Genomic DNA, 25,000 nt, shown 5'->3' on the forward strand with positions numbered 1-25,000 from the left:
TTCTATCACACCACCACCCAGCGGTCTGGAATGCATATCCAATCGAATATCACATACTCTTGCGTCTTCATATAAACAAAGATTTCCCCCTGAGAATGCTCGTCTAAACGCAAATAAAACAATGAAGACGAGACGCCACTTCTTCGTCTTCTCTCTTCATCGTCACCGTGTAAACGTAGCCTCAATGTTCAAAAAATTTACAAGTCGAAGAAAATCTTTCTGGGATCATAGAAGAGATAAGTGTCTTGCAATGTTCATTAATGATTTTAGCGAGCAATAATTGTCAAACGTGACCTGAGCTAGCGGGATAGTTAGCAAGGATCTCTCTTCAGATGTAAAAGTTTGCCATGGTTGCTTAGCCTATTTCTAAATTACATTGAACCCAAATAGTAGGCCTAAATGACCAAAATCCCACAGCCTAGGTAGGTTAGCAACACAAACTTGAGAGATGCAAGTGAGCAAATCAACTTGATATTAGCCTATTATGATGTGTTACCATAGCATCACTTGAACTAGCAGCCATGTCTCGCTGTTTATAGCACGACAGCTATACTTTTGTAGTATCGGTGCACCGTGCAACACTAGTGTGTGTGTGTGTATGTGTGTGTGTGTAGTGTGTGTGCGTGCAGTGTGTGTGTGTATGTGTGTGTGTGTGTGCGTATGTGTGTGTAGTGTGTGTGCGTATGTGTGTGTAGTGTGTGTGCGTGTGTGTGTGTGTGCATGTGTGTGTAGTGTGTGTGTAGTGTGTGTAGTGTGTGTGCGTGCGTGTGTGTGTGTGCGTGTGCGTGCGTGCGTGTGTAGTGTGTGTGCGTGCGTGTGTTACCTGTTTCTGTGTTTCTGTGGTCTGAGTGTCCAACTCTCTCTCCAGCTCTATTCTCTGCTCACGCAACTGAGTCAACTCTCCCTGCAGCTCCGCAACCTACACACACACACACGCACACACAGACACACAGACGCACGCACACACACACACACACGCACAAACAGACACACGCACACACACACACACACACACGCACGCACACACACGCACGCGCACATACGCCCACACACGCACAATAGCACGATAGAAACACACAATAATGTATTGTTATTATATTCTATTAATCATATAGAATATAGATCATTAATTATACATGTAATCATACATCTCAGCTTTGTGTATAGAGATTTAGCAATGGTGTTGTGAGATTTTGAGTGTGTTTGAGTGACCTCAAACGTATGTGTGTGTGTTAGGGCTGTCAATCTTCCACTAATATCATTCATTATTATTTTTAATAGTTGATTTATATTTGAAAATGTAATGCTCAAATATTAATATGTACTATGTGTCTATATAAATGTAAATGTAAATCAGGTTTCTCGGCCAGGTGTACTGGCGTATACAAGGAATTTGGTCTCTGCATTTATCCCATCCGCGAATTAGTGATAACACACACAGCACACAGTGAACACACAGTGAGGTGAAGCACACACTTACCCAGAGCAGTGAGCTGCCTTGCTACAGCAGCGCTCGGGGAGCAGTGAGGGGTTAGATACCTTGCTCAAGGGCACTTCAGCCGTTCCTACTGGTCGGGGATCGAACCGGCAACCCTCCGGTTACAAGTCCGAAGCCCTATAATGTATAAATGTACTATGTATCTATGCACTGTATAAACAGGCTTATGCCAGTGCCACTATCAGCACATTGTTGAAACAGTTCCATGATCAATTATGCCGCAACCTAGTCAAATTAGCCTATTAGACATATATTAGCCTATTAGCCATATTAGCCTATAGACATTTTAGCCTATTAGCCATATTAGTCTATAGACATATTAGCCTATAGACATTTTAGCCTATTAGCCATATTAGCCTATTAGCCATATTAGCCTTTAGACATTTTAGCCTATTAGCCATTTAGCCATATTAGCCTATAGACAAGTGACAGAAGCATCGGACATAGAGCCGGGAGGTCTAGCTGCGTTTCCTCACCCTGGGATTGTTCACCTAGCCTGCCAGGCTGTAGCGTTATCAGGTGTGGTCTCAGACTGTTCGCCTAGCTTGCCAGGGTGTAGCGTTATCAGGTGTGGTCTCAGACTGCTCGTTGTCGAGTGATATCTCATTTGGGTGTGTGTGTGTGTGTGTGTGTGTGTGTGTGTGTAGTGTGTCCTAATCGGAGTGTGTGATGAGCCGGTGTGTAGATAGATAGATAGATAGATAGATACTTTATTGATCCCCAGGGGAAATTCAGGGTCTCAGTAGCATACAGACAACACACACACATTCATTAACAGCAGAAAAAGTAATTAAAAGTATATAATATAAAAACACAACTAAGCAATAAGGACAGTAGAAGATAAAGAATATACTAAATATACTAAAATACAAATTATACTAACTAACACTTAATCTAAATCAATTCTAAAAACAGTATCCACATAGTGGTGATTAATCAATCAAGAGGCGCTTGCAATGACTGAGGCAGGGACTGAGACTGTGATTCTCTGTGCATAGTAAGGTAAGGTAAGGTGCTCTGTGTGAGTGAGTGTCATGGTGATAGTGCAAATGAGTAAGTCCAACAGTGCAACAGTGCAAGAATAAGTCTATATAGGGCAGGGCAGCCGTGGCCTACTGGTTAGCGCTTCAGACTTGGAACCGGAGGGTTGCCGTGGCCTACTGGTTAGCGCTTCAGACTTGGAACCGGAGGGTTGCCGTGGCCTACTGGTTAGCGCTTCAGACTTGGAACCGGAGGGTTGCCGTGGCCTACTGGTTAGCGCTTCAGACTTGTAACCGGAGGGTTGCCGTGGCCTACTGGTTAGCGCTTCAGACTTGGAACCGGAGGGTTGCCGTGGCCTACTGGTTAGCGCTTCAGACTTGTAACCGGAGGGTTGCCGTGGCCTACTGGTTAGCGCTTCAGACTTGGAACCGGAGGGTTGCCGTGGCCTACAGGTTAGCGCTTCAGACTTGGAACCGGAGGGTTGCCGTGGCCTACAGGTTAGCGCTTCAGACTTGGAACCGGAGGGTTGCCGTGGCCTACTGGTTAGCGCTTCAGACTTGGAACCGGAGGGTTGCCGTGGCTACTGGTTAGCGCTTCAGACTTGGAACCGGAGGGTTGCCGTGGCCTACTGGTTAGCGCTTCAGACTTGGAACCGGAGGGTTGCCGTGGCTACTGGTTAGCGCTTCAGACTTGGAACCGGAGGGTTGCCGTGGCCTACTGGTTAGCGCTTCAGACTTGGAACCGGAGGGTTGCCGTGGCCTACTGGTTAGCGCTTCAGACTTGGAACCGGAGGGTTGCCGTGGCTACTGGTTAGCGCTTCAGACTTGGAACCGGAGGGTTGCCGTGGCCTACTGGTTAGCGCTTCAGACTTGGAACCGGAGGGTTGCCGTGGCCTACTGGTTAGCGCTTCAGACTTGGAACCGGAGGGTTGCCGTGGCCTACTGGTTAGCGCTTCAGACTTGGAACCGGAGGGTTGCCGTGGCCTACAGGTTAGCGCTTCAGACTTGGAATCGGAGGGTTGCCGTGGCCTACAGGTTAGCGCTTCAGACTTGGAACCGGAGGGTTGCCGTGGCCTACTGGTTAGCGCTTCAGACTTGGAACCGGAGGGTTGCCGTGGCTACTGGTTAGCGCTTCAGACTTGGAACCGGAAGGTTGCCGTGGCCTACTGGTTAGCGCTTCAGACTTGGAACCGGAGGGTTGCCGTGGCCTACTGGTTAGCGCTTCAGACTTGGAACCGGAGGGTTGCCGTGGCCTACTGGTTAGCGCTTCAGACTTGTAACCGGAGGGTTGCCGTGGCCTACTGGTTAGCGCTTCAGACTTGGAACCGGAGGGTTGCCGTGGCCTACAGGTTAGCGCTTCAGACTTGGAATCGGAGGGTTGCCGTGGCCTACAGGTTAGCGCTTCAGACTTGGAACCGGAGGGTTGCCGTGGCCTACTGGTTAGCGCTTCAGACTTGGAACCGGAGGGTTGCCGTGGCTACTGGTTAGCGCTTCAGACTTGGAACCGGAAGGTTGCCGTGGCCTACTGGTTAGCGCTTCAGACTTGGAACCGGAGGGTTGCCGTGGCCTACTGGTTAGCGCTTCAGACTTGGAACCGGAGGGTTGCCGTGGCTACTGGTTAGCGCTTCAGACTTGGAACCGGAGGGTTGCCGTGGCCTACTGGTTAGCGCTTCAGACTTGGAACCGGAGGGTTGCCGTGGCTACTGGTTAGCGCTTCAGACTTGGAACCGGAGGGTTGCCGTGGCCTACTGGTTAGCGCTTCAGACTTGGAACCGGAGGGTTGCCGGTTGGAGCCCCGACCAGTAGGCCCTTGAGCCGACCCTTGAGCAAGGCACCTAACCCCTCACTGCTCCCCGAGCGCCGCTGTTGTAGCAGGCAGCTCACTGCGCCGGGATTAGTGTGTGTGCTTCACCTCACTGTGTGTTCACTGTGTGCTGTTTGTGTTTCACTAATTCACGGATTGGGATAAATGCAGTGACCAAACGGGTCACGGGATCAAAAGAGTATATATACACTTATACTTATATACTTTTATAGGGATCAAAAGAGTATATATACACTTATACTTATATACTTATATAGGGATCAAAAGAGTATATATACTTATATATATATCTATATATATAACTATTTTAAGAAAAGGTATAAGTGTGGCCACAGTTCGGCTGTGGCATGGAGGGAGGGGTTATGCATATGTGCATATGTGCTAATATAGCACGCAAACAGTGAAGCAGAAAGACAGTGGTACAAGTGGCTAGTGGACAGACTGTATCCAAACATGGAGGGGGTGAAGAGGCAGACAGACTGTGCAGAGAAGTCTATCTCTCCTCTTCCCTTAAGTGAGGCATTGAACAGTGCAATGGCCCTGGGGATGAATGACTTTCTCAGTCTGTCTGTTGTGCAAGGCAGTGAGCGAAGTCTCCAGCTGATCAGGCTCTTCTGCTTAACAATAGTGCTGTGGAGTGCATGCGTGTGTGTGTGTACCTGTGCGTGTAGTGCGTCCCAGTCGGAGTGTGTGATGAGCCGGTGTGTGTGTGTGTGTGTGTGTGTGTACCTGTGCGTGTAGTGCGTCCCAGTCGGAGTGTGTGATGAGCCGGTGTGTGTGTGTGTGTATGTGTGTGTGTGTGTACCTGTGCGTGTAGTGCGTCCCAGTTGGAGTGTGTGATGAGCCGGTGTGTGTGTGTGTGTGTGTGTACCTGTGCATGTAGTGCGTCCCAGTCAGAGTGTGTGATGAGCCGGTGTGTGTGTGTGTGTGTGTGTGTGTGTGTGTGTACCTGTGCGTGTAGTGCGTCCCAGTCGGAGTGTGTGATGAGCCGGTGTGTGTGTGTGTGTGTGTGTGTGTGTGTACCTGTGCATGTAGTGCGTCCCAGGCGGAGTGTGTGATGAGCCGGTGTGTGTGTGTGTGTGTGTGTGTGTGTGTGTGTGTGTGTGTGTACCTGTGCGTGTAGTGCGTCCCAGTCGGAGTGTGTGATGAGCCGGTGTCCGGGCGGGGGCAGGTAGATGGCCTCGGGCACCAGCGTTCCCGTGGAGACGATGGAGGCGGTGTCGTCCTGGGGCGGCCGGCGGGGGAGGGAAGGCGTGTCCATCGAGAAGGAGACCAGCGACGAGGCGTCCAGGTGAGACGGCGAGCTGTCCAGGTGAGATGGCGAGCTGTCCAGGTGAGATGGCGAGCTGTCCAGGTAGCCGCCACCCATCATCATCAGGCCAGTGTGTTCCAGCTCACCCCCCTCCACCTCGCTGCCACGCCCCTCACACACCCCCCCACCTGCACCCTAGAGATGAGAACAGGACAGAGATCACACACACACACACACACACACACACACACACACACACACACATCTGCTCATCACACACCCTAGAGATAGGAACAGGACAGAGATCATACACACACACACACACACACACATCTGCTCATCACACACCCTAGAGATAGGAACAGGACAGAGATCATACACACACACACACACACACACACCTGCTCATCACACACCCTAGAGATAGGAACAGGACAGAGATTACACACACACACACACACACACACACACACACACACACCTGCTCATCACACACCGTAGAGATAGGAACAGGACAGAGATTACACACACACACACACACACACACACACACACACACATCTGCTCATCACACACCCTAGAGATAGGAACAGGACAGAGATTACACACACACACACACACACACACACACACACACACACACACATCTGCTCATCACACACCCTAGAGATGGGAACAGGACAGAGATCACACACAGACCTGCTCATCACACACACACACACACACACACACACCTGCTCATCACACACCCTAGAGATGGGAACAGGACAGAGATCACACACACACACACACACACACACACACACACACATCTGCTCATCACACACCCTAGAGATGAGAACAGGACAGAGATTACACACACACACACACACACACACACATCTGCTCATCACACACCCTAGAGATAGGAACAGGACAGAGATTATACACACACACACACACACACACACACACACCTGCTCATCACACACCCTAGAGATAGGAACAGGACAGAGATTACACACACACACACACACACAGACACACACACACACACACACATCTGCTCATCACACACCCTAGAGATGAGAACAGGACAGAGATCACACACACACACACACACACCTGCTCATCACACACCCTAGAGATGAGAACAGGACAGAGATTACACACACACACACACACACATCTGCTCATCACACACCCTAGAGATAGGAACAGGACAGAGATTATACACACACACACACACACACACCTGCTCATCACACACCCTAGAGATAGGAACAGGACAGAGATTACACACACACACACACACACAGACACACACACACACACACACATCTGCTCATCACACACCCTAGAGATGAGAACAGGACAGAGATCACACACACACACCTGCTCATCACACACCCTAGAGATGGGAACAGGACAGAGATCACATACACACCTGCTCATCACACACACACACACACACACACACACCTTGCTGTCGTTGCCAAAGCTGGCTCGTCTCCACTGTGTTCGTTCCATCTGTAGACTGGAGATCCGGGCCTCATACTGAGATGCGGTTTCTATGGACACCAGACAGGAAGTGATGTGTGAGTCAGATGATCTTACATCCAGGTTCCTCTCGCTTTCCTGAACTCCTTCTGCTTCCCTATATGTGTATGTGTGTGTGTGTGTGTGTGTGTGTGTGTGTGTGTGTCTATAAGTTTGTTCCTGGTGTATTTTATGCACTGTTCCTCACTCCAGAGATTCACAGAGACATCAGAGAGGACAGCAGTTTATATAGCAGTGGTGCGAAAGATGTTTATATAGCAGTGGTGTGAAAGATGTCCTGATCGCTGCGTGAAGGTTTATATGTTTATAGCAGTGGTGTGAAAGATGTCCTGATCGCTGCGTGAAGGTTTATATGTTTATAGCAGTGGTGTGAAAGATGTCCTGATCACTGCGTGAAGGTTTATATGTTTATAGCAGTGGTGTGAAAGATGTCCTGATCGCTGTGTGAAGGTTTATATGTTTATATAGCAGTGGTGTGAAAGATGTCCTGATCGCTGCGTGAAGGTTTATATGTTTATAGCAGTGGTGTGAAAGATGTCCTGATCGCTGTGTGAAGGTTTATATGTTTATATAGCAGTGGTGTGAAAGATGTCCTGATCGCTGTGTGAAGGTTTATATGTTTATAGCAGTGGTGTGAAAGGTGTCCTGATCGCAGTGTGAAGGTTTATATGTTTATAGCAGTGGTGTGAATGAATCCAAAAGATGTCCTGCTCACTGTGTGAAGGTTTATATGTTTATACAGCAGTGGTGTGAAAGATGTTTATATAGCAGTGGTGTGAATGAATCCAAAAGATGTCCTGCTCACTGTGTGAAGGTTTATATGTTTATACAGCAGTGGTGTGAAAGATGTTTACAGGGATTAAAGTGAAAAAAAATTGTTTGACTGAACTTTTTTCAGGCCATAAGTCATACGTTGTGCATATCTACCTAGAGATCGCGACCTATTGGTTTTTAATGTACAAAAAGATGCAAACAGTAAAGTAAAGGGAGTATACGCCTTATTCACACAGCGGCCATTGTTTAAACCAAAACGAGGCTACAGGGTACACTTACTATATAATTAATGCCACCTACAGGTGAATGCATAGAACATAACAATCCTATGGTTTGTGTATCCTGTAGCCTCGTTTTAGCCGCCAATGGCTGCCATGTGAATAAGGCGAATTGAGAGTGTTCTTGATTGAGATTGAGTTTTCCTGATGAACAAAACAATATTTCAGTACCATCCCTGACCATTGCTGACAAGCCATTGCTGTTCTTTTCTACTGCAGCAATATTGTAGAAAGGCTTTAACACACTCTTATTTAATTACTTCAGGCCAAAAGGGGAGATTTTTTTCTTGTTAATGTGCAATTCAACACCAAGTAAAATCTATAAAATCAAGTTTGCAAGACTTCCCATTTCCTCATCAAAGTAACGAATCAGAACAATCTAAATATTGTTCATATTTCCATTTGTTGCCTCATCCGCATTTAATGAAAACATGGTAATTTTGAGTTTTACAGACAACTCAGTTTTCTGTGTGTGCTCATGCAGGAGGTCTGTGCATTTGATAACGACAATCTGGAGACGGCGCTTTTGTCTTCAGCAACAGATTGTATAAGGTTGACAAGAGGTTGCGATATGGTGAGGGACAGGTCGTGTTGCGCTATGAAAGAACATGCGTAGCCTACTTTCTAAACGCAAACACGGTCAGCCATAGATAAACATAGCCTACCTCTGTCGTGGTGGCTAGTTGCACCAGGTAGGGAAGATGTCCTGAAGTGCACGAACGTTAACCTTACGGCGGTCTTCTGATTGGTGGCGTGCTAAAACGTTTTCCTATTGCATCCATAAACAATTTTCTTGCAGCGAAGCGCGCAAAAGCAAATCCCTGGCACTTTAATTTCTTTACACCATGGCTTGTTAGTTCTCCCCCGTTTCCAACAGCTGCCCATCTCCATTTATTTTTTAACTTTTGACACCTGCCTTCCTTTAGCAACAAGGCATCCATGACAGCTAGTGGCCTTGCCAAATAGACGCACACAAATCATGACGCTAATATGCGAGGTTCTGGTAGGCCTACTGGTTATGGTTTTGTGCTCTAAATTAATAATATTTTATAGCAAAGTTTTAAGTTGACTATTTTAATTGTATGGTTATTTTTTGTCAACATACACTCACAACCTACTGCCGTTAAAAGTGAGGCCTAAGCAAAATAGGCTACAAGGCTGTCTGTGCGTCACAAACATGACTGACCCCTTACTCGACAGTTCGCTATGATGACAATATTATTTTTATTTTATGTTAATACGCTCAGTCAAAACCTTCCGTCGCAAATTGTGAAAAACATTGTTGTACATGTCATAACAGACGGGATAATAAATTCATAGGCTACGGTCGCTTTACACACAATGTTAGTTGCATTGATTAAAAACTGTAACAATAATAGTAGCCTACATAGGGTGGCATAGCAGGCTATCTGTTCAAGTCATAGGTGACACCCAAAATGAATGACCTCCCCTGACAAGAGTTCGCGATAGTAAGAAATTGTCTAGGCTACATTGATGCACGGAAAGAACACAGCCTACGCTTCTTCTCCGAATTCGCACATAGAGCTCACAATATCATATCCAAAAAAGTTAAACGGATTGGCCAACCTCATCAGCTGTCTCGATTGTGTCACTATAATACAACTTTTAGACCGTTATAGTCCTCCATACGTGTTCTTTTTTTTTAAGCAAAAGCCCGAGACAAGTGTGTAGCTACAACATAAACAAAGCGAAACTCATGGCTGACGTAGGCTATCTTCTTGAGCGGTCACTGATTGAGACACAGAAAGTTCTCAAGAACACTATTAGGTCTTTAAACATTTACCTAATATTTGTAATTGCCTTAAAAAGGAAAAGCAAAGGTGATAGTCCCCCCCCCCTCCTATTTTTTTTCTCATCGGATCTGCATCGATCTCAAATATGACATTTCTAAAAATCAAATTGACGGAAATCCGTCCTACGACGGAGAACTTTAATCCTTGTGTTTATATAGCAGTGGTGTAAAAGATGTCCTGATCGCTGTGTGAAGGTTCTAGAATGCCCACACCTCATGACACTTTTAAGCTGATGTCACTCGGCTTCAGTCAGAGGTGAGCGGTGAGCTACGGATCAACTCCATTTCTGGCCAGTATCAGTCTAAAGACTTGTGCTAACAGTCACAAAAACAAAAGTAATTTGACTGGCTGTTGGTAGCCAGCTACTTGGTTACCTTTGCTGGCTAACTAACTCTCTCTAGCTAGTTCAACTAACTAACTTTAGCTAGTTTGTTCAACTAACTAACTCTCTCGAGCTAGTTCAACTAACTAACTCTCTCTAGCTAGTTTGTTCAACTAACTAACTCTCTCTAGCTAGTTCAACTAACTAACTAACTCTAGCTAGTTCAACTAACTCTCTCTAGCTAGTTCAACTAAATAACTAACTCTCTCTAGCTAGTTTGTTCAACTAACTAACTCTCTCTAGCTAATTCAACGAGTGGTAGTCAGCTAGTTGGTAACCTTTGCTGACTAACTAACTCATTTCATTTTTCCTCTACAACTGTGTCTGTGTGTGTGTATATGAGAGAGAGAGAGAGAGAAAGCGTATACATTTATCTGTGTGTGTGTGTGTGTGTGTTTCTGTGTGTGTGTGACTGTGTGAGACAGAGAGAGAGAGAAAGAGTGTGTGTGTGTGTGTGTGTGACTGTGTGAGACAGAGAGAGAGAGAAAGAGAGTGTGTGTGTGTGTGTGTGTGTGTGTGTGTGTACGCACCTCTCAAGGCCTCCTGTAATGACTGTATTTCCTGGTCACAGTGTTTCTGCAGCTCCTTAAGCTCCTCCTCCTTGCTGAGCTCACAGATTGTGGCCACGCCCTGCCAATGCTCCAGTTGAGCCTGCACCTTCTCCAACTGGGTCTGCAGGTGTGCCACCACATCACCTGTAAACAAACAAACAAACACAAAAACAATCAAATATCACTTAAGAACACACACAGATAAGAGTGAGACCCACAAACAAATAAATAAACACACACACACACACAAACATGTGTCGTATGAGGACACAGGGTCAACTCAGAGGGTCACACCGCTATGTCCAAGAAGAGCTTATCACTGTGTGTGTGTGTGTGATTTAGTGCAGAAGGCCTGTGTGTGTGTGTGAGTGAGTGAGTGAGTGAGAGATAGATAGATAGAAGTGAGTGAGTATAGAAGGTGTGTGTGTGTGTGTGTGTGTGTGTGTGTTAGTGCAGAAGGCCTGTGTGAGAGAGAGTGAGTGAGAGAGAGAGAGAGAGAAAGAGAGTGAGTGAGTGAGTGAATATAGAAGGCCTTAAACACACTGCCCCGACAAACACCAACAGCTTAAACACACTGCCCCGATAAACACCAACAACTTAAACACACTGCCCCGATAAACACCAACAACTTAAACACACTGCCCCGACAAACACCAACAGCTTAAACACACTGCCCCGACAAACACCGACAAACACCAACAGCTTAAACACACTGCCCCGACAAACACCGACAAACACCAACAGCTTAAACACACTGCCCCGACAAACACCGACAAACACCAACAGCTTAAACACACTGCCCCGACAAACACCGACAACCACCAACAGCTTAAACACACTGCCCCGACAAACACCAAAAAACACCAACAGCTTAAACACACTGTCCCAATAAACACCAACAGCGGGGTCAGTGTGCTGTGACTGCCATCTGTCTGCAGGTGTCTGTTGGATGGAGTTATTCGAGTTTGACAGAAGTCTTTTCAATTACTGTCTGGTCTGGTCAGTGTGAAGCTGGAAGGTGGTTTGCTGAAAGTTTTAAAAGACTGCAACTGACCACCATACACCTTGGAGTTTGTTGTGGCTGTGCACGGCCACGTAGGCTACGTCCGAGCCGAGTGCAAACACCTTGATCTACCCCTGCAGTAGGTTACAGTGGAGTGAGAGGGTGAACTCTGTACGCCCGTGATCTCACCAGTGTCCCCGACACAGCGCCGCACTGAGCCGATAGCGCTGATGCCCGTAGTTTCACTCTCCTACCAAATAACGTCACACTGCGCAGTTGGACACACACGCAAATCTGCGCTGATTGGAAGTATGTCACAAAATGACTGTCTACTATCAGTGTCTGCAATGTTATCGCTCCTCTGATTGAATGAGACTATGCAGCGAGGTCAACATAGAAACGTGTTGCCTAACGCGAGTCATCTTCAGAAGGAATTCGTGTTCAAGGCTTAGCATTAGCCTAGCCTAGATGGCCTAGGAGACATAACTTTTAAGACTGTTGTTGCTGTGAGTTAATCCTAGCAACAAACTAAACAACTTCCTTATTCCGATCAAACTTGGTTTGCCTTTTCCCGAACACCTTGGGTTGGTTTGACAGAGTTGTCATATTAGCTTAACTAGCGACAACACGACAGTCACCAAGTTACAAGTAGACTTTTTTGACAACAAACTAACCTTTCAAGGTGACGTGTAACGCTCAGCTAAACCGTGTGTCAGGAACATCAAAAACTAACTTTAAGTGTGATATGTGAGCTGTCAAAGCCAGCCAGCTGGTAACTTAGTTGCAATGTTTCTCTGGCAGTTAAAGTTCCAGCCTACCCGAGTTTTCACCGTTCTCAGCCGGTTTCTCCGACACTTCCATGGCTGGAAAATAACGCGACCGCAAAGTTCTCCCGTCCGGTCCAGTCTCGGCTCAGCCTTGCGGCGGTTTGCCCGAGTCCATCCGGCTCGGTTTCCTGTCAGTATTGTGCTGGGTCTCGTGTCACCCGTTCGGCGCTGCAGTGAAGGCAGGCTGCACCCGGAGGATCAACGGCAGGAAGCGCCTTTCCCCGGTTTAGCTTGCGGATATTACGTAAGCGTCCTTCCTCAACTGAACTCTTTTGAGGGGAAAAAAACTGGGAATGTCGACAAACCTCCGGGAATGTTAAATGGTGTCAGATGTGAGGCAGTAATATAAGATCAAAAAGCCGTTATTTCTGTGGATGGCAACTCACATACATACTGATGCCTCTAACCACAGTATCGGTTCCGTCTAAAAGAGCTGACACAAACCCTCATCTTTATCAGTAGGCCTACATAACTTTATTTTGGTAGAGTATCTGGTTAAGGAAGTGAAACAATGTTTTTACAGTTTCACATTGCACATAAAATAACTCTAAAGTGAGCCCATTATAATGCCCTATATATTATAAACCTTGTGAGGCTTGTATACACACACACACACACACACACACACACACACACACACAAGCTGTTGTACGTTGCTGTTCAGTACTTTATTTCGCATGTTAATGATCAGAACCCATCGTGGCTACAGTAATTGAGGTTCAATAAAAAAAGTTGTAGGAAAAATATCGGTACAAAAATGCAGTTCATTAGCCTTCATGACCAACATTACAACAGGACAACAGGTCTCCTGCACCAGGAAGTCATCGGGGCAGCATGATGACCAATGTGATTCCAGGAGAAATTAATATGACTAAATGATAATGCCCATTCTGAGAGGACTGATTGTTGTTGTTGTGGTTATGAGGTTAACACTTACTGCCTGGTGCAGGAGCCTCTGGCCCATTGGAAGAGCAGTGAGGAGACAGACAGACAGACTGACTGACAGAATGCTAAAAACACAGCGCGCTCTAGTGGTAATCATCGGTAGCACAGGTAGGCAGTGGGTGCTCGGACTATGGGAAGAGTTTACAGTAACAGAGAGACGAGGAGGGGGAGGGGGGGGGCCCACTCTAGCACGGACCAGACCCTGATCAGGACCTAGAACCCAAACGCTGGAGAACTGATCAGGGGGCAGACGGCGGGATCAGACCCTGATCAGGACCTAGAACCCAAACGCTGGAGAACTGATCAGGGGGCAGACGGCGGGATCAGACCCTGATCAGGACCTAGAACCCAAACGCTGGAGTACTGATCAGGGGGCAGACGGCGGGATCAGACCCTGATCAGGACCTAGAACCCAAACGCTGGAGAACTGATCAGGGGGCAGACGGCGGGATCAGACCCTGATCAGGAGCTCCAGACCCAATCCCCTGGTGGGCGGGGCCAGGCCAGGGTGTGATGCAGAGAGGGTCACTTATGCCAACATAAGAACACATTATACAGGACTACAGAAAGAGATCCTCAGCAAGTAAACTACATTTCCCAGGTGGCCTGATGGGTGCAGAGCAGTGTCTGTAAGTAAACCGTGATTGGCTGCTGAAGTGCTTGAGTATTTAGTGAAGTAACAGTGCAGTGCAGTTACTCCTCCTCTTCCTCCCATCCTCGCTCATCTCCTCTTCCTCCCTCGCTCCTCTCCTCCTCTTCCTCCTCCTCCTCTCCTCCTCTTCCTCCTCAGTGCATGTCCTGTTCCCCAACGCTCTGACGTAGGTACTCCTCATACAGGTTTTTCTGGAGACAATACAAACAATCAGTGAGAACACACACACACACACACACACACACACACACACACACACACACACACACACACACACACGCACACATACTTCTGTTTTAAGACACTTTCCTGTTTCAAACACACATATATACTTATATACTTATATCTAGACCATAGCACACACACACACCTGTATCAAACACACACATCTAGACCATAGCACACACACCTGTATCAAACACACACATCTATACTATAGCACAAACACATCTAGACTAGGGCTGCACAATTAATCGAATTTTAATCACGATCACGATTTTGGCTTCCCACGATCAAATTTGCGTGATCGAGCGATATTTCAAATGCGTGCTCTACCCATAGAACCAACCTGGCAACCCATAGAACGCTCCGCTACAAAACAAATCAAGCGCTCCTTAAACCTGTCTGACCCATGTGCCTGCATGCAGCCTACCAATGACAGCTGTTCCCTGCACTGCTCAGCCTGATGCACTGTGGACTAGTGACATTATGTTAACTATTAGTAGGCTAGTTAGACTATACAATAAACGACGATCAAAAATCAAATGTGTGGCACAGCAGAAGGCCAAGAGCTTGTCCCTCGAAGCGGATCATTCATTGTTCGAAAATATTTCTGATTTCAGGCAAGTTAGGTTAACCAAAAATATAAGCAAAGCAGGGCTCTCAACTCATACCGTGAAACACATCACATGACGTAAACCACACATGCCTTTTTTATCACGTTAACTTTCAGTCCTTGTTTGCTTCCTCCGATAGCCTAGCCTACTGTAATAAGAGTTGAGCTAACGACGGGATCCGTGAATTTTATTCATGTATTTTATAAGCTACATGTGCAACCTACAATGCATATGCGTTTCAAGACACAGCCTACTCAAAACGAGTGAACAATAATGAAAATGTAGCCTACACGTCAGTGTTTTACATATCAACGAATGACTAAACCAGGGGTGTCCAAACTGCGGCCAGCCATGCACTTTAATCCGGCCCGCCGAGCATTTATTAGTTTATCATAGGCCGCTCGCTATTTTTTTCCAAGGATAGACGACGTTGTGGTTAACTTTAGGCTACTGCAAACTGCTTTACACTCTTCTTAGAGAACGTTTACAATGTCAATGTCAAAACAGCTTGTCACATCGAGATACATAGTATCTCCATTGCAGCAGATCTAACTACGTTATGCTAGTCCATTTAATTGGGGACGCATTTGGGCGTGGGAGAGAGGGCGATGGCAACAGTAGTTCCCACTACTGACCATTTATAAACTGTGAGAGGGCACAGCCATAGGCACAGCACTAGCCATAGGCTACATTTGAGTGGAGCTGGCAGAGTCTTAAAGTGACAGTGCACCATTTATAAATGAATTAAACAGAATCAAATTAACAGTATTTCTTAAGAAATTAATTTTCTACAACAAAATTATTTTGTCATTTAAATAATACAAAACATTATTATTATTATTATTATTATTTGTGTGTGGCCCGCTGGCCAATTTTCAAAACCCAATGTGGCCCTTCAGTCAAAAAGTTTGGACACCCCTGGACTAAACGATTACAGCACAGTCATGAACAAGTATCTAAAAGGGAGCGTTGGGAGGATTCCCGGTGGGCTGTTAACGTTTTCCCAAATATTAACAAAGTAGCACTCACAAAACATTTGTTTGGAAGTTATTTGGAAGTTTAGAAGTCGCAGTCAAATCTATATTTGCAGTAATTTAGGGGAGTAAATGTGAGGGGAAGAATTTGGGTGAGCCAGATAGCAAGTCCAATATGTTTAGGGAAAAAATATTTTTGTCACTAAAATTAATTAATAATCGTGATAAATAATCGTGATCGATCTCAATATTGATCAAAATAATCGTGATTATCATTTTGGCCATAATCGTGCAGCCCTAATCTAGACCATAGCACACACACAACTAGACCATAGCACACACACACCTGTATCAAACACACACATCTAGACCATAGCACACACACATCTAGACCATAGCACACACACACACAACTAGACCATAGCACACACACATCCAGACCATAACACACACACACACACACACACACACACACACACACACACACACACACACACATCTAGACCATAGTACACACACACACACATCTAGACCATAGTACACACACACACACACACACACATCTAGACAATAGCATACACACACACACACACACATCTAGACCATAGCACACACACACACACACACACACACACACACACCTTCTTGGTTTTGACCACGTCCTGCACGTACTCCAATTTGTCCTGCAGCTGCCTCTTCTGCCTGCCAGACAGGGTTGGCTTCGTCCTGCACACACACAAACACACACACACACACAGAGAGGATGTCATTAAGGGCCTGTCATTATCACCACTGTATCTGTGTGTGTGTGTGCGCGTGTGCGTGCGTATGTGTGTGTTTACCTGAAAGAGCAGCGTGCGATGAGGAGGAGGAGGAAGGAGAGGAAGACCAGAGCTCCGCACCCGTACAGCTGCATCTCCACCGACAACGACTCAAACACCTTCACCACTGGAGTCTGCACACACACACACACACACACACACACACACACACACACACACACACAGTTGAATCTCCACTGATGAGTTGAGCGCCGCTACACCAATCACACACACACAGCGTTGCGTAAGCGTCCACTCACCAGGTGGTGTGTGTGTGTGCGTGCGTAGTGTGTGTGTGTGCGTAGTGTGGGTGTAGTGTGGGTGTGTGTCCACTCACCAGGTGGTGTGTGTGTGTGTGCGTAGTGCGTAGTTTTCGGGGGGGGGGGGGGGTAGGCTTACAGCAAATTTTCAAACCCGTAGGCTACCAAAACACATTTTTATTCAAACAGCAAGTCTGCCTCAAAATACAACAGAGAAATCATGAACTCAAAATGTCATTGTGGGAAAAAAAACAAAACAATGACTGTGTAACAGTGCAAATCAGAGCTTTCAGAATAAGGATAATAGCCTAACGCTAATAACAAGCCTTGCCAAAACTATGGGTCATTAAGTAAGAATACAAAATAATTTTTAGATTAAGTAGATTATGTTAAAACGACATGGACATTAGGCCGAACTTCCGACGTATTTTTTTTGCACACACGCTGCTGGCTCTGCCTGCTGCGCTGCCTGCACAATGTCCTCGGCTTCGCGAAATCAGTGCATATTCGCGCCTAATTATAGAACGTCAAAAAGAAACAAAGTAGCCGGGCTGCATTCAGACACTTAGCTGCCATCAGGGGCTGCATGCAGTCGACTCAGACTCTCTACGGACAGTTTTTAATGTTTATCAGAAAATAACTACTCAGTATTCTGATTGAGTATAATTTTCGGGACAATTAGGGCAGGATTCGGGATTCGGGACAACTGCTTGGATATCGGGACTGTCCCGAATTTTTCGGGACGTCTGGTCACCCTAGCCTGAACCGGTACTTTGTTTTTAAAAAGTTTTAAATTAAAATGGTCTAAAGCATGAATTGCTTTTTTTTTTTTATTGATAAGACAAATTTGAACATGAAATTAAACTGTTATATTACTATCAATATCTCATTGCTCCTACGAATAATACATTTAAACGTTAAAACAGCTTGCCATGCATGTGCACACAATGGTGAGCTCTGCTTTCAAGTTTATCCAGTGTAGTCGGTTTGCCATAATGTATGTTAAAACCGCTTGCCATAAAACTGCCAGGTCATGGACAACGGCATTTGCAAGCAAGCTAATCTAACAGGGTCTCTATTTTCCAGTTAATTCAGTGTGTTCCCAAATGCTTCAAGAAATTTCATGTCTTAACCCATAACACGCAGTAGTTTTGAACATGTTAGGCTACATGTCGTTGTTGAAGTGTTTAGATTCCCAGCGCTAGCCTAGTAGGCATTTTAACAGCAACTATGGCTATGCGCTAACACCAGTCAGCTGAGTTTAATTAGCGATAACGTAGCCTACGGAGGTGGTTTCGTAGCCTCTTTGACAGCTCAGTGACATAAGGTATGTAACCTACATATTTATGTTTTTGCCAGCTAACTTTTAACATGATCTTCATATTCATTGTGATGCTATATGGACCTCATGCACATGAAAGATTAATATCATGCCATTATGTTGTTTATCACCGTGAAATAAAGTTTTCACCTTACAACTTTGCTGATAACATTTCAAATAAATGTCAGTTAGCGCATTAGCAAGGATATTGTGTAATGCAGTGGTCTCCAACACGGTGCCCGCGGGACGGCTACGAGGCGCCCCCAGCGCACCTTCTAAAAATAGCCAACAGGTCGCCTGCAGATCACGCTCTAAAAATACGCTCTATTGTGAAGTTTTTAATAGATATTTAAGTCTAGACCAGAACCATTTTAAGAATGTATGTAGCCATACATCTGTAACATTAAATTGATATTGGTGATACCTTACAAATTGTAGCTGCGTTAAATTTTAGCCTTTGGCTCCAAATCCGTTTCCCATTCAATCTTTAAACAACAACGGAAGCGGAGCGCATACACGCTGCTCGCACGCATAGACAGTAAAGGGGGAAAACACTTGCTCGTCTGGTGTAGCCAATGGAAACATATCTTTGCAAAAGTTCTGTGGCCATTCCATGTTCGTCAAATACGGTTCTTGCATGATTGTTCAAGGACTGCAAAACAATTGCTTTAGCTCACAGGCCTTTTCTCCTCCATAGGCTACTGCCGTATAATAGCGCTGAAAATTTTGTGGCATGCATGACTGAGCAGGACTGTGCATGACCTTTTTTGTCAGATCATGGAGAGATTTCAGGTGTGCAATAACTTTAAAAGGAGTTTTCATATGTTAGGGTGGTGTGGGCGATTACTATTGAAATGTTAAAACCGAATTGTCCACTGAAATCAGAACTTAAACAACCCCTGAATTCATAATGGTGGGTGGGTATAAATTGGATACAAATTGTAACCCAAATTATTAATTGCACAAAAAGATTGTTTTTTTTTTGTTAAAAAAAAAATAGATCAGATTACCCATGCAAACTTTGAAATGAACAAACTGAACAAAAATGTTGGTAGTGTTGCATAGGCTATTGATATTAAAGTTGAAAATACAGTTGCTTAATATATAAAGACTTATAGGCCTACACAATATTGATAATTTAAAAGTAAAAATCACATAGGCCTATTATTTAGGAGGACTGCCCTCGCAAAAAAGGGGTGAGGGGATGTTTGTTTAAAATGAGTAGCCCTCCATATGATTTCGGGTCTTCAGGTAGCCCTCATTCCCAAAAAGGTTGGAGACCCCTGGTGTAATGTATAGGCTAACCTACTGTTGATGTTGTTTCATAGCCTTTTGCTTGTGTGTAGTTAGGCCCACTGCTAGATTTTGACAGGAGCTTGCGATATCGCTTTAAAGTAAGCTACTTGGGCTCACGCAAGCTGTCAAACACTGTCCACTCGCCTGGTGCACCTCTCTGGTTTATACATCCAGTTTTTATCATATGTTAGCTAACTGTATGTGTTGCTATCAGAGCAAGACGTTAGAGATGGCGCATGACATGCAGTGATGCCTTGTATAAAAAAAATAAATAAAAAAAACACTATTTAAGCACCGAAATGAGGCACCGAAATCCACGTTGTTATTCGATGCAGTTACTACCGTTTGTGTCGGCACCGGTGCCATATTAGAACCGTGTTTCGGTGCCCAACCCTAGTGTCCACTCACCAGGTGGTGCGCGTGCGTGCGTGTGTGTGTGTGTGCGTAGTGTGTGTGTGCGTGTGCGTGCGTGCGTGTGTGTGTGTGCGTAGTGTGTGTGTGTGTGGGTGTAGTGTGTGTGTGTGTGTCCACTCACCAGGAGGTGCGCGTGTGTGTGTAGTGTGGGTGTGTGTGTGTGTAGTGTGCGTGCGTGCGTGTGTGTGCGTAGTGTGGGTGTGTGTCCACTCACCAGGTGGTGTGCGAGGGCGCGTGTTCCGTCCGGTCCGAGCGCGATGTCCAGCACCTCTTTGGAGAGGCTCCCCATGACCAGCGCGACCAGCAGCAGCAGCGGAACCGTGAACCCCAGCAGACCCAACACACACCCCTTACAGCGTGCACGCCGGTTCTCAACACTGCACTGCCTACAGGGAGAGACACAGAGGAGTGTGTGTGAGTGTGTGTGTGTGTGTGTGTGTGTGTGTGTGTGAACCCCAGCAGACCCAACACACACCCCTTACAGCGCGCACGCCGGTTCTCAACACTGCACTGCCTACAGGGAGAGACACAGAGGAGTGTGTGTGAGTGTGTGTGTGTGTGTGTGTGTGTGTGAACCCCAGCAGACCCAACACACACCCCTTACAGCGCGCATGCCTGTTCTCAACGCTGCACTACCTACAGGGAGAGACACAGAGGAGTGTGTGTGAGTGTGTGTGTGTGTGTGTGTGTGTGTGTGTGAACCCCAGCAGACCCAACACACACCCCTTACAGCGCGCATGCCTGTTCTCAACGCTGCACTACCTACAGGGAGACACACAGGAGTGTGTGTGTGTGTGTGTGACCCACTAAGGGCTTCTACATACTCGACGCACCCGACCAGTAGCTAGGGGTGGGCGATATGGACAAAAAATTATATCTCGATATTTTTTGTGATTTTGACGATAACGATAATTAGTAGATATCCTTTAAAACATTTTTTGTAAAAAGTCTGAGTCGCTTTACAGCTCATTTTTTATAAAGTAGCATCAATACAATAATAACCAATAACCTAACCTGTGACTTTTTAACCAAATCAACCAATGCATTGTCACTCTATGACACATTCCAATTCTGCCCCCACTTGAGTGTGTGGCAATGACATGAGAAAGTCTGAAGCTGATCCTTTCAAAAACCTTTACTTAGGATTCACTGTAAAATGAAGCAGACCAACAGAGTGCATCTCAGTTATTTCCTTCGATGTTTTGTTTAAGAGCAATCATGTAGGTTAGCATGCCAAGTTACAGAATAGAAACTAATGAGTTAGCTTATGGCTAATGTATATGAGAAATCCCATAGAGATGCTAACGGTTAGCATAATCGATAAACGTAGATATTTAGACCAAACTTCAGTCCATTTACAAAAGGGTTACATGAGAAGAGTTCTTTGCTTACAACTGACTATTAAAATACTCAAAGGCCTCCATATAATACCATGTAAGAAAAAACGTGACTGTCTCATCAATGCTACTTGAACAGAAGTAGTGGCACAAAATCACAAGTAGCCTAGTCTAGCTGCACAAAATATAGGCGTGCATGAGACAACGTGGACCCACTAGCGATCATGTGACACTTGCTCTGCAGCAGCCAGGGGCTTCTCTTGCATACACCTCCTGGATTTAGTGAATGTATGAGGTTTCAATGCAGGGTGTTATTTCCCCATAAGTAAATACTCGATAATGTAAATTTGCACATCGTTAAAACAACAATCACGATATTATCGCAGACGATATATATCGCCCACCCCTACCGGTAGCGCGACACCGTGACGTCAAAATGACGTAGATCTTGCTGGCGCGCCAGGATTGAAGCCAGGTAGCACGAGGTAGCGCACCACTCATTTTTTCTCAGACGAGCGCGGCAAAGCGGAAACAGGAAGATGGACTAGTTCGAGGGCAAGCGAGAGTTGCAGTGCTTTGATACAGTCTGAATTTTTAATAGTTTGCTGGATAAGTTAACAAAGTTACCAGTGAGAGTTGCAACACATGGAATTAAGAGGAAAGAATAGAAACGATTTATTTTCAAACAAAGGATATCCATTAAGGCCTGAACAAAATCTCTTTCCACTTCAGGAAATTACACAAACTCAGCAAGCTGCTAGCTAGCTAACTAAACTGTTTAAATTATTAAAATTTCCCTCGGGATGACTAAAGTATCTATCCATCTATCTACCTACCTGTGCACACACCTTGGAAACTAGATGATAATGATGATGGTAGTTGTGAATAGTAGCAACCAAAGTCTGAAGTACCATCACAGAGGCTAGCTAGGTATCTACTGGTGTTTCTCACTGCAGCTTCTTCTGCTGTGTAACGTAGTTATCGTTAGTCTTTTCACAACAGCGACACCTCTGTTCAGGAGAATATTGCAACTAGTGTCGTGACCACCACGCGTGAGTATAAATGGTTACGCCGCTTCTGTGACGTCACATTGTCGCGCTACAGGTCGGGTGCGTCGAGTATGTGGGACGTTTAAGTGTGAATGTGAATGTGTGTGTGTGTGTGTGTGTGAGAGTGTGTGTGTGTGTGTGTGTGTGTGTGTGTGTGAGAGAGAGTGTGTGTGTGTGTTACCTGTAGTTATTGAGTGTGTCTGTAATGGCCTCGTGTGTGTGTGTGTGTTACCTGTCGTTATTGAGTGTGTCTGTAATGGCCTCGTGTGTGTGTGTGTGTGTGTGTGTGTGTGTGTGTGTGTGTTACCTGTCGTTATTGAGTGTGTCTGTAATGGCCTCGTGTGTGTGTGTGTGTGTGTGTGTGTGTTACCTGTCGTTATTGAGTGTGTCTGTAATGGCCTCGTGTGTGTGTGTGTGTGTGTGTGTGTGTGTGTGTTACCTGTCGTTATTGAGTGTGTCTGTAATGGCCTCGTGTGTGTGTGTGTGTGTGTGTGTGTGTGTGTGTTACCTGTCGTTATTGAGTGTGTCTGTAATGGCCTCGTGTGTGTGTGTGTGTGTGTGTGTGTGTGTGTGTTACCTGTCGTTATTGAGTGTGTCTGTAATGGCCTCGTGTGTGTGTGTGTGTGTGTGTGTGTGTGTGTGTGTGTGTGTTACCTGTCGTTATTGAGTGTGTCTGTAATGGCCTCGTGTGTGTGTGTGTGTGTTACCTGTCGTTATTGTGTGTGTGTGTGTGTGTGTGTGTGTGTGTGTCAGGGCCGTAGTCACCATAGACATTGAGGGGGACGTGTCCCCCCCAATATTCAAATATGACCAAAATGTCCCCCCCAATATTCGGACATAGAAAAATAAAGAAAGAATAAAGCGATATACTAGGCCTACAGGAAACCAACACGTATCTGAAATGTAATCAAACGTAAATAACGCACAAATTAGTGACCTATGGTTCCAGAGTAGCCTACACCCCTGAGTGGTTTGTCCTGGTGATTTTCCGTTTTTCGTTAGTGGCGTGCGCTATCAAAAGCTTCCATTTACTGCACCCTACTGTGGTGAGGTAGGGCTGTCAACAATATCGCAAAAGCTACCGGAACAATTTTCACAAAACTTCTTGGAAAGGTGTAGCACAGGCTAAGGAAATCCCATACATGTTTGGAGCCGATCAGACTGAAAGGGAACATTTTCCATATTGTAGCCTATTCTCGCAATGATAGCGAAAGTGAAACGTTTCATTTTAAATGATGAATTTGTGCAAGCCTGTGTCATTTCTTTCACGTCTTTAATGCATTCATATGCTAGTAGTAATGCCAGAAATTACCGTGTATAGGCCTCTTAGAAATTATTGTTGCATCTTGCATATTATTTAGATGCGCACTCAATCGCGCATCCATGCAGGCAAAACGTGATCAAATGTGGCGACGTTTACAATACGTGATAGCCTACAGTTAATGTGAATCGCGAACAATAACCAAAGAAAGGATTTTGCACCTCCATTTATCAATTAAAGGCTGTAGTATGCCTAGTGTTTCTACATGTTGGCACAAAAGGAACATGAGGTGAGTCAGACAGAAGAGGGGCCTGTCTTAGTAGCCTATTCCTGAATCCTGTCCCTTTCAAACTACGTTAAAATTGTGTGATTAGCCGCCAGCATAATAAAATCTAAATTAAAAGACAAAATCTTATTAGGCTCCAAACCTATGAGTCTTAGTTTAAAAAAATCTCCAGGTGTAAGTAATAAGTCAAAGAACCACATTCTGTTTGGGGGTCCCTCAGACCCCATTACAGATTTGGTCCCCCCCAATGTTGACATCATGACTACGGCCTTGGTGTGTGTGTGTGTGTGTGTGTGTGTGTGTGTGTGTGTGTGTGTGTGTGTTACCTGTCGTTATTGAGTGTGTCTGTAATGGCCTCAGTGATGAGCTCACAGTCCTTCTCCAGGGAGTTGAGTGTGTTCTGGACCGTCTGGTTGATGGTCCTCTCAACGGTGCGACACACCTCCTCAATCTGGTTCACACATCGACTGGGCTACACACACACACACCGACACACACACACACACAAAAACAAAATCTGTGAAACATTGGCCTGCACATGTGTGCACATAGTGTGTAATGTTGTGATGTGTTATGTGAAGGATCATCTTATGACGTGGATTCAAGTTTTCTAAACAAAACTTCAAAACGTATCAAAAGATGAAGCAAATCCAACCTTTCGCGTGAGTGTTGAGGAGCGCAAAGTTGGGGAGCGCGAGAGTAGAGGAGAACTGCCACAATCAGAACACTTCTATTCTCTCCGTTCAAACTCGATTTGCACAAAGACGATAGACTTGAAATTTGGCCAGAAAGGAGTCATACATGTTTACTCTATAAAAGGAGTCA

The 25,000-nt window shown here is 45.5% G+C and overlaps 2 protein-coding genes across 3 annotated transcripts in view; both read right to left on the bottom strand.

The window, feature by feature from the left end:
* The window catches only part of rabep2 (rabaptin, RAB GTPase binding effector protein 2), a 23,841-nt gene extending 10,743 nt beyond the window's left edge, over positions 1–13,098 (bottom strand). The window contains exons 1-5 of one of the 2 annotated variants that reach the window (XM_076297624.1): positions 12,715–13,098; positions 10,873–11,037; positions 7,017–7,105; positions 5,415–5,750; positions 824–919 (exon numbers count right to left, since the gene is read on the bottom strand). In XM_076297624.1, the coding sequence (XP_076153739.1) occupies positions 824–919; positions 5,415–5,750; positions 7,017–7,105; positions 10,873–11,037; positions 12,715–12,757 (729 nt within the window). In that variant the 5' untranslated portion in view covers positions 12,758–13,098. The remainder of the gene's footprint in view (positions 1–823; positions 920–5,414; positions 5,751–7,016; positions 7,106–10,872; positions 11,038–12,714) is intronic. The other variant, XM_076297625.1, reaches the window with a different exon arrangement.
* A 271-nt stretch (positions 13,099–13,369) lies between these two features.
* Positions 13,370–25,000, bottom strand: part of LOC143137434 (uncharacterized) — a 16,643-nt gene continuing 5,012 nt past the window's right edge. The window contains exons 8-12 of the mRNA XM_076297626.1: positions 24,502–24,647; positions 20,457–20,628; positions 16,973–17,085; positions 16,772–16,856; positions 13,370–14,511 (exon numbers count right to left, since the gene is read on the bottom strand). Coding sequence (XP_076153741.1) covers positions 14,455–14,511; positions 16,772–16,856; positions 16,973–17,085; positions 20,457–20,628; positions 24,502–24,647 — 573 coding nt within the window. The 3' untranslated portion in view covers positions 13,370–14,454. The remainder of the gene's footprint in view (positions 14,512–16,771; positions 16,857–16,972; positions 17,086–20,456; positions 20,629–24,501; positions 24,648–25,000) is intronic.

Source organism: Alosa pseudoharengus, unplaced genomic scaffold (assembly GCF_046254945.1).
Source record: "Alosa pseudoharengus isolate Yale_2024_CS ecotype anadromous, Long Island Sound unplaced genomic scaffold, YU_APseudo_1.1 YU_APseudo_1.1_scf_21, whole genome shotgun sequence".
Classification (NCBI taxonomy): Eukaryota; Metazoa; Chordata; class Actinopteri; order Clupeiformes; family Clupeidae; genus Alosa; species Alosa pseudoharengus.